Source organism: Argentina anserina, chromosome 5 (genome assembly GCF_933775445.1).
Source record: "Argentina anserina chromosome 5, drPotAnse1.1, whole genome shotgun sequence".
In the NCBI taxonomy this organism is placed as follows: Eukaryota; Viridiplantae; Streptophyta; class Magnoliopsida; order Rosales; family Rosaceae; genus Argentina; species Argentina anserina.
In genome coordinates this window covers 11,668,445-11,679,011 of record NC_065876.1, presented here as the reverse complement: position 1 = coordinate 11,679,011, position 10,567 = coordinate 11,668,445, and the positions used below count along the sequence as shown (strand labels likewise).

The window sequence follows — 10,567 nt, the reverse complement described above, 5'->3', positions numbered from 1 at the left end:
TGCCTAAAAGGAAGTTCATCCATTATGATCATCCTAACACACGCAGCATCACATCTGTTTTGGTTGAATTTATGATAACTAACCCCCCCACTCACATTGTCCCTATTAAGGGTGGTTTGACTCTTACCATCTGCTGGTTTTTCGTAAAGGGGGCTAAGTTTACACTTCTTACCATGACTCCACAACGAAGAAGTCCCATTCCCATAGGTGGACGCAGGTACAATTGTTTTACAAAAATTGCACTCTGCAACATCTGGATCCTCACTCCCATCACTCAACTTAGGCCTAGTGAAACAGTCCCATGTTTTACTTCTTACCACCCTCTTAACAGGCCCTTTTCCAGCTTTCTTTCTTTTTGAAAGATTGCCCAGCCCCTCCTGAGTTGAAACGCTTGGGGTTTCAACTGGGACTGATTCTGGGATTATATTTAGAGTAGGGTTTGAATTAGGATGTGTGTTTGGGTTCGGAGGCTGTGTGAGATTACTGGATATTGATGGGAGGCTCTGTGAGCTAGAGCTAGAAAAAGATGCCATCTATAAAAAAATGAAAAAAGAAACAAATCAACAAAAACCAAAGAGAGCAGCATCATATCATATCATTAATTAAGCACAAGCTTGAAGTAAGAGAGCAGCATCCAATAACCAGGTATCCAACAGCAAAACAACATAATGATGCCCTATCTGACAGTATAATCAACATAAAAGGGCATATAATCTGAGCACAATTGCTTAATTAAACACCACAACTTCAAATCCAAATGGGTGCACAGATTAAGACCAAAACAATTCAGAAACCGAAGATAAAGGTTTAATCTTTAGCAAGAAGAAGCACAAACCTTGAAAGGATCAGGGTCGATGAGAATCCGAGAGCAACGTCAGAGACAAGGCAGTTTGAAGAGTGGCGGTGGCGGAGTGGCGAGGTGTTTCATGGCAGTTTGATGGGAGGAGGTTGAGACTGAGGGTGTGAGAGAGTGAGAGAGAGAGAGAGAGGCTGCGATGAAAATGAGAGAATGAAATGAAAGTATGAAACCCTAGTCTTTGGTTTCGTACTTGTGTTTTATCTGAATTTGTCATTATAGCAACTATAATTATAAAATCTGTGCTTTACATTACAAGTGCATTGGTTGCTCCAGCGGTGGGAAGTGATACATGCAAGTTGGAGGTTACGTGTTCGAACTCTATCTCTGTCATGTTTTTGAGTATATACTATATTATCGGTCGGTACGGTATGCCGACGGTATGAGGTTTCACATACCGTAGCCGAGCCGAATACGACGTATCGGTACGGTTGAGCCGACCGAATTGTCGGTATACCGAGATTTCGGTTCAAACCGGTTCGGCCCGGTTCGAATGTCGGTTGGTTCGGCCCGCTCGGCCCAAAATGCCAGCCCTACTAGTGTAGCATCACATTAACATCCCAGGTTTTCCGAGTTTATGGTACTTACGTTGTTTGCATTTGCCCGTATAAACGGATTGCAAGTCGGATCCTTTACCTGAGATTGATAATAAAATTGTTTTTTATCAACAAGAGAGGAGGGTTGGTGACTCGGCGAGAGGTCAAAAATATGTCGAAATAAGTCATTTGACTCGATCAAGGTAGTTTTAGCTCTTTATTTAAAAAATAAAAATAAATATAAAAAACTTTTATTTTTTGGAAACTTGTGTTTTTAAAATACAATTTTTTTAGAAATACGTTTTCGGACGTTTCCGGCATGTTTCCGAGCGTTTTCAACGCATTTTCGGACGTTTATGTCGCGTTTTCGGAGTGGTTCCGCTTAGGAAGCGGGAAAGTGGGAAACCTGGGTGTATGCACGTTTCCGTGCTTCCTAGGTTGCCATTACCCGCCTTTACTTCCTCCTTCAATCTTTCATTATCGTCGCGATCACACACTTCCCTCACTCTCTCTCACAACAAGTATAGAACTCAATTCCAATGGAGGGTCTGATTAAGGGTCTGCTCGACGTGGCACTCGGCCACGGCGGCGACAAGGGCGAAGACTCGGCTGCCCGCAACCGGGATGAGCGCTCCAGATCACAAAAGCTTTGATTGGGAATTCTTATAGAGTTGTTTTTTGTTTGTGTCTGATAGAGTTGCTGAAATGTGCAGGTCGTGTCTGGAGAGCCGGAGAATGACAGTGATCGCCCACATGGGTATAACAACCAGAACCACTGGAATAGACAGGTTTTGGGTCATTGGATTTACTTCTGTTTGTTTTCTTTCCGTGGGTTTTTTTGTTTTACTTTTTATTATTGAAGTGTGACAATGGTGGGTTGGGAATTTGCAGGAAGAGAGTACCCATTTCGATTCTCCAAGGCGACCTCATAAGGTTCAATTTTTTTGTGTAACTGTAAAAATTTCTACGTATTTGTGTGGAATTTTAGGTTTGTTGGTGTTGTTTCATGGTAGATTTGGTTTATTTGAGGACCCATTTTGGGAACTGGAAACTCCATTTTCTGCAAAGTACAGTGTTTTTTTTTAAAGGAGAAGATGCATTAGTGTTATGACTTGGGTTTCAGAGTGGAAGTATGTAAATTTGGAGTATGATTATGCACAATAGTGGGTATACCAATCATTGATTATTGAACTATTACTTTGCCAAGAAAGTGATTTTTTTAACAGTGATTCTTGTTAAATGTTAACTGCATTGTCTGACTATAAAATCTTCTCTAGAGTATATCATATTCTGATCCAAGTGTTTTACATTGTCACTGATGGAAAGACTAACTACAGAACTTTCACAAACTAAGGAAAAACAAATTTGTTGGTAGTTGTGCGGATGATGTAAGGAATTCTTTGTGGTGGAAGTACTATAGTTCGTTTATGAATTTAATGCTGCACTGCCAATGTTTTGTTAATGATTTGGATTTGATACGTTCAAACTTGAGCAGTATTGGTTATGTTTTGGTTCTTTTCTATTCTCCCTCTTTAACTCTTGATATGTTGATACTACATATTATTATCGGAATCGCTAATGCAGAGTGCGTATGAGAGATATGAGAACAATGAAGGTGGTTGGCCTATTGGTTATAACCAAAATTACTCCAGCAGAAAGGTTTTGTCTTGTTTGATTTATGATTAGTCATAATGTGGTGAAATCCATTTAAAACTATTTTGGTTTCTGTACATATTGAAGGAGAAAGGCGAAGAGGGAAATGATGATGGTTGGGAAATTGTCGGAAAGAAGCCTCCGAGGCAATCACACAAGCTTTGTTTTCTATCATAAGCAAAAGCACTTAAAGATTAGATTTCTGCTAATGTCATTGATGCACAGCATCAACTGTAAACGGTCAAAAAGCTTGTGTTTTTTAAAGCCTTTAGATTGTGTATGAGAGTTTCTTTGCTACTAAATTGAGATCTGATTACAGAAATTAGACTTCAAAAACAAGGTTGACTAATAAACCTGGGTCAGAAAAAGTTTACTACTATTACCTGCACTTTTATTCAGTCAGTTTTTATCAGATTCTAAGCTTGAATTGATAAATTACGTAGTACTGATACTGATTGTAGATGCTTTCACAATATTCGCTTGTCACCTTTTGAGTGTGCAATATCATACAACTCCGTTCTTTTAAGAAAGAAGAAATAAGTTTCTATTCTCACTATGTAATGCCCAAATCCACAGGTTCAGAAGGACCAGTGGCAGGGATTTAAATGTCCTGCCAGTGAGCAACAATACTCTGATGAGGTTGAAGTGGGTGCTAACTTAAACCCCTCAGAAGATGAGCTTGCTGATCTGTCCCAAGCTTGCAATAAAATCTGGGAACTTGATTTAAACCGTTTAGTCCCTGGAAAGGACTATGAAATTTACTGTGGTGAAGGGAAGAAGGTTTACCACAAGGGAGATTTAGCAGAAGGAAACTTGTTTTCCTGGCTGAGTGAAGATGTGCTCACAAGTCCTACTTATGCTCGTTTCTGTTCTCTTTTAGATAATTACAACCCAAATGAAGGGTGCAAAGAGGTTATCACATCTGAGGAGAAACAAGAGCAAGCTGCATTCATCGAAGAAATCAGCAGAACTGCTCCGATCAAATATCTCCACAGATACCTCTCACGCAAGGGCATTGTATCTGAGAACTACCAAGAGTTCAAAAGAACATTGACTGCTCTTTGGTTTAATCTTTATGGCCGTGGTGGCACTTCTGGTTGTTCCTCTGCTTTTGAACATGTTTTTGTGGGAGAAATAAAGCAGCGTGGTGAGAAGAGGTTTCTGGCTTCCACAATTGGATTCAGGTTGTGCTATAGAACTGATACTTTGCCTATAGTACTTGTGTATCAATATATCATTATGTCCAGATAATTTAGTGTGATTTGTGCATCTGATGTTGTTAGTTCATATCTCTTAGTTGGAGTGAGCCCAGAATTTGAAGTTGCATTGTATACCCTGTGTTTCTACATGGGTGGAGAGGACAACCACATTCAGCTGGGTCCATACCCAGTTAACATCAAATGCTATCGCTTTGGAGATAGAATTGGGTCTGTGTTTCCAATGGGAGAGTAATGAGTTCAGGTCTTAGGACTAAACAAGTTATCTGGTTATAAGAGTACATTAAGTGTCTGAAATCATATTTTTAACTCTGAAGATATTAAAGGACAGGACGGTCGGAATAACGAGTTCTGGAGTGGGTCACAATCAAGAATTTAACTCTATTCAGTGAAATGTGTTAAATTTCTTGAATTTTTAAAATATAATTTATCATGCTTACATTGTGGATTCATAGTGCAAAGCGGTAAGGAGCTGCATGAAAGATATCATCCCCATTTGACAAAATCAATTATAGCTTGAAAAAATAGAGGTCCAAAAGCCAAGTATGAATCAAAACTTCATTTTTTTTAACCTCCTAACGTAAAAGAGAAGCTCAATTTGACTAGAAAGCTTGACGCAGAGTATATATGTTACCTCGAGCCCTCGAGTTCCATAGCCTACCTTGGTTATAACTCTGCACTTCTCATTTGACATCGGTCGCTTTGTTTTACTGTCTTAGCCACAAAGAGTCTTGGTTTCATATCCCTTTCTACAATTTGGGTGATATCACCGACATTGCACAACATAAACTGGGACACAGGTATAATACACTAATGCGTGGTTGGGAACCAGGGCTAGGCCGAAGCTTCTTGTTCCATCCACAATGTATGGTAGCTCTCCATCATTGAAATCTATACCTTAAAAACAGATCATCAAAACAATGAAGAAATATCTTTAGTCTACTAAGAAGATATTTTCAGAACAAATATCTAGTACTAAGATCTTTTGTATTAATGCAGTGATAGCAGTACTTGATATTACGGAGGCTTAGATCTTTGTATCTCCTTACTCAAAACGGAGCTTCTTTGTCTTCCTCTGTTGGTGGACTGTCCTCTGCTGATTGACTTGTATCATAACTATAAGAACCCTCCTTGATATGTGAATGCAATGTCATTAAGATGTCCCTAAGTTTCATATCTAAAACTCTAAGAAAAGGATTAATAGAATAATGCAGAGCCATACTGAGATCTTTATGTTTACCAACTCAACATCGACCTCTAAGGTTGTCGATTAGAGTCATTACCTAAGCAATTCATCATTTTAAGGCAATCTATGTACGCACACCCAGAAACTTACACTAAATTCTGTCGGAATGCAATTCCTATATTCCTTCTAGTAGATGGAAATGAAGGATTCTCATAAACGTCCAGGGATTTGCGGGGAATGGAAGTTAGAAAGATAGAGTGACAATCTCCCAATGTTGATCTCTCTTTGAAGCATCAACAATTCCCACTTGACTGACTTGAGAAGATCCTCGAATCTCAATTCCTTGGCATCTCAATTATATGCTTTGTTGGGTCAATGAGTAATGAGTGAAGGAAAGCTAACAATTGGTTTGCCACATCGGTTACAAGTCAATAATAGACAATTGATAATCAGAATTGCTTTGGTGCCACAAAAATTAAGCAAAGCAAAGAGCCAGGTTGCGGGAAAACGCAAACATCAGAAACTTCAAAGCTTTTGAGGCATCAAACTCAGGGGGGCCAAGTACACATCTGCAGTGTTAGGCACCATCGATGAAGACAATCATAGATACACACCAAGCCAATGGGGTCTTTATTCCATCTACTTATTTTGTCCAAATTACCTACACGCGTAACACGACCTGATTTCATTGAAAATGGAGGAGAATATTTTTCAAGGAAATTACTCATATCAGGCATTTGTTTAATTACTCAAATGCTAGATTCGAATCTTTTCCCTCAGTTTGTTTTATTTTGTACTCCATTAGTCTCTATCTTCTAAGTTAGCAAAACCTTTGTTCCGGCATGAATGTAAAACACATTTTTCCTTACAGACCAAGAAATGAAATGATAAAAACTAAAATTAAAGACATGTAACCCACTTGCCACATGATCATCGTCATGTCTTAGAATTCAAATTCAGAATGTGTTAACAAGTTTTATTTCAAATTTTCAATCAGCCCCCTCTCAATTTTCAAACATATATAGTTGTTAACAAGTGTCCCATTTCTCTTTCTTTTTGGCCTTTTTGCCTTGTAATTTCTCTAGGGTTTCTTCTTAATTAGTCTCGTCATGAATTGAGACATATGAGGAAAGAGTGAAAACGTTGCAAGGATAAGGTTTCATAACCTCCACAAAAGTAGCAACGGTAGACCTAAAGAGAACATGGCCACAGCTAAGCTCAATAAAATCACTTGAATAATGACCAAACTATCCGCATCAAGATCCCGGGAGATTCGAGTTAATCTCTTTCTTCCTTAGCTAACAAGAATCGACCTAACATGGACCAACAGACCGACTTCAGAAACTCGTGCATGCTTAAAACTGTCCTTAACAATGCATTTCACTATCCTTATTGTTTAATCTCATATATTTACAAAGGTAATTACTACTGATACATCTAGGTGTAGAACGAGAATCTGAAAACAAATAACAATGCAGACACATGTACAAATAAAATGTAATTTATTAATAATCAAGCGTGAGGTTACAATCTTTGTGAACTCTTATGATTCTATCTCCGTGTGTAACTTGGCTCAAGAGCTAGGATGCATGGAATCGGGTGCGGGTATGTGGAAGCGAAGCGTTTGGAAATGCGGAAGCGATTTTTTTCAAAAATTAAATAAGCGGGTGCGTTTTGGAAGCGTCAGAATAATAAGTATATATTATATACTATTTTTATCTTTTATTTTTTAATTATTTTATCCAGTTTTAAAATAACTTGATAACTATTAATAACTTATTTTCTAAACCATGATTATCCTTGGTTATAGCAATATTAAAACTTCCTTTCAAAATTCAAACAAAAGAATGTCCAATATAGTGTGAAAACAAAAGCTTCTGTCGCGCTTCCGCTCCCGCTTCCGTTTCTAAAGTGGGAATCGGTCGTCAAGGCAAGTTTCCGTGCTATGTAACTCAAAAGTGACGGGCACTTGATCTTGAGAATTTGAGTTTGGATTCGGATTTGATGAAGAACAAGCGATTTGATAACTCGATGATTCTTCGTGGACTTGAGTTTGGATTTGGATTTGATGAAGAACGAGCGATTTGATAGCTTGATGAGTCTTCGTGGACTTGAGTTTGAATTTGGATTTGATGAAGAACGAGCGATTTGGTAGCTTGATGATTCTTTGTGGACTTGAGTTTGTATTTGGATTTAATGAAGAATATGCGATTTGGTATCTTGATGATTCTTCGTGGATTTTGGAGACTTCGAGATTTCTCGAGAGTGATCTTGCTCTCTCTTGTGTTGAAGTCGAAGTAGGGGTCCTTCTCTTGAGCTTTAGTACCTCTTCTATTGCTCAAGTAATTTTCTCTCATCTTCTCAAGTCCCCTTATCTTCATGTTGGAATGGGTATTTATAGTGTCAAGGCTTCTATTTTATAGAATATTTTCATGACATTAAAATAATAATATTTCTGTAATGAAATAATTAAATCAATATGTATTTTTTGATTAATTTAAAATTAGTTATTCTCATAACTAAATTAAACAGATTCAAATAATTGATTTAATTATAACCGTTAAGAAATTTATTGATTTAATCAAATGTCAGATTACCATTTCGAATCGTTAATGACATTCAATTTCCGATTTAAGTCTGAATTACGTAGTTTCGATTACGATCATCCATTTATGTGCCTCTGACGCGAGTTTTATTCGGATCCGCACTAACTTTGTTGGTTTTTGGGCCACGTGTGCAAATTTGTCGGGTTTTTGGTTGATTTAATCATTTAATGAAGATGATTTACTTCATTAAATTTCATGTCTACACTAGGCCTCATCATTTATCCCGCGGATTCAAAAAGCCTGCGGAGACTTGCAAGCCTGATGAGCTTTTACTCGGCCCGGCCCGCGAGAAAGCCTGCTTCCGTGGGTAGAGGGCCGGGCTTAGATTAGAGGTGTGAAACCATGCCCAGCCCGCCAAAAGCCCGTAAGGCCCGGCCTGTAAAATTCTGCCGGATAATAAAATATTATACATACATATTTTATTAAGTTTAAAATAAAACTATCGCATTATGAAGCAACTATATGAAGGAAACTTCTCGAGATCGATCGAGACCAGTTGATATGATAGGTATATATATTTAATGACCCTGTAAAAATTTTATCCAATTCGGACCTCGTTTAACCGTCGGAATTTCCGGTAAACCGAAAATAACATTAATATGTCATAAAGGAAAACCCATTACCAAAATGCAAACACCGAAAGCCGTTTGCATATCTGAAATCACGTAAATTTTGTTACCTATCGTGCGCGGTCACACTTAAGAAATCTATTTGGCCGGTTAATGGGGTTTCAATATGCCAAAACGTCTCTTTTTAGTTGACCGTTGGTACGAACGGTCAAACCATGTTCAAAACGAACGAAATTTTTACGGGTTCCCTAAATATATATACCGATCACATCTACTGGTATCGATTGACCATATTTCGAACTGGAGTTGTCGATCGCCGAAGTGTCCACTAATGTATTATAATTTTTATATTAGGTTTATAATAAAACTATCACATTATGCAGTGTGAATAAGGAAACTACGGATAGAGAATAGTTCAGCTTATGATCGTATACAATACCGAACTGGTCCAAAATACCAAAAAATCTGGCTTGGAGATGAAACAGTCATACGTATACGTATATAAACTCAATTTCACACCTAGCATCACCCGTTTGCTGAATTGATGACAATGTGATTGGGATGGGAAGTCGTATATGCCTCCCTCCCTCGCTGGCATTACACATCACGTGCTCCCTGGCGGTCCGATTGCGAGAGGGAGGCGTCGACGACTGAAGATTTTCCTAAATAAAGCAATCTAGAGGGCATTAGTCAATTAGAGAGATATAAAACAAAAATGGAAGAAATGCCATATCATTGAAGAGGTTAAGTTTGAACGGGGCTGTTTAGAGAGAGACTCCAAGAGAATGAAAAACGAAAGCAGGACTTTGGTACAACCACATACTATTCCGCTTGAAGGAGAAGAGCCTCCTCTCCCTTCTTTCTTATCCTAAACCAACTCAAACCAAGAAAATTATGAAGTCCTGCGATATTTTGTGATCCACATAAATATTGGCAGTGTGTAGGAGAGAGAGTTAGATCAAAGATACCCTGGCTAAGTTGTGGGGTTTGCTAAATTGTGACAAACAAAACCAATCAATACTTATCACCCCAAGCGATAAGTAGTATGTTTTCTTGGTCTTTGTTTTAAGTTCCCCTACCAAAAATGTGCCCAAAAATGCTGGATCAGGATAGAATTGATATGGCTCGATAAGTAACGTTGCTTGTGTTTCAGCTAGTAATTAATTAAACATTCCAAAAAGAAGAACCTCGTTTGCAAAGCATGATAAACCCAGCTATCTAGAATGCACAATACCATGCAAGCTTCTGCGAAATTCTGAGAACAAAGGTAAAAAAACAAATGCATAGCTATAGAGCACGAAAACCCTGTTTATGTTCAAAATGTGTTACCGGTAAAATCAGAACAAGCAGGAGTACGTCGGTTCTTTTATTCAACTGTTCGACAAGGTTTTAAGGATGCATGACTAGGCTTAAAGCAAAACGTGGAATATGAAAGATGCAAATAACAGGTGTTGTGTTGAAAATATCAGAAAGCTTATGATTCATCAGCTCAAAATATTTCATCAAGCATCTGTATATCTAAAAGTTGCATGCCTGCCTGTTACTGTGTTACAGTTTCAGCCGTTGAACTTTCTACTGTATCCAACTTCTCTATTCTATACAAAAATTGGTTTAGAGATTTGTTAGACTAAATTTTCTAACCCTGTACATTCCTTAAGAGTTCGAATTTGAATTTTTTTTTTCCCGCAAGGAAGATTCAAATGTTAAGCTGATGCAGAATATTTATTGATAAGAAAGGAAGAAGAGTGACCACGTATGAACTGAAAATGACCAAGAAAAGTGAAGCTGACTAATTTGATATTTTGCACTTTTTCAATTTTAAACCAGAGCCCACCAACATCGTCTCCTTCAAACACAGCTTTAAGAAATCAAAGAGGGAATCTATTTTTATAAATAGCTTACACAACCCTTCACCATTCTTATCACTTTTTCTCTCTTACCTTC

The 10,567-nt window shown here is 38.0% G+C and overlaps 1 protein-coding gene across 1 annotated transcript; it reads left to right on the top strand.

Annotated features, from left to right (window-relative positions):
• Positions 1-1,931: 1,931 nt before the first annotated feature.
• LOC126795517 (uncharacterized) lies at positions 1,932-4,541 on the top strand. Its single transcript, XM_050522345.1, has 4 exons — positions 1,932-2,000; positions 2,106-2,180; positions 2,284-2,325; positions 3,622-4,541. The coding sequence occupies exons 1-4, from the start codon at positions 1,932-1,934 to the stop codon at positions 4,294-4,296; spliced, it is 861 nt and encodes a 286-aa protein (XP_050378302.1). The 3' UTR covers positions 4,297-4,541.
• The last annotated feature ends 6,026 nt before the right edge of the window (positions 4,542-10,567 follow it).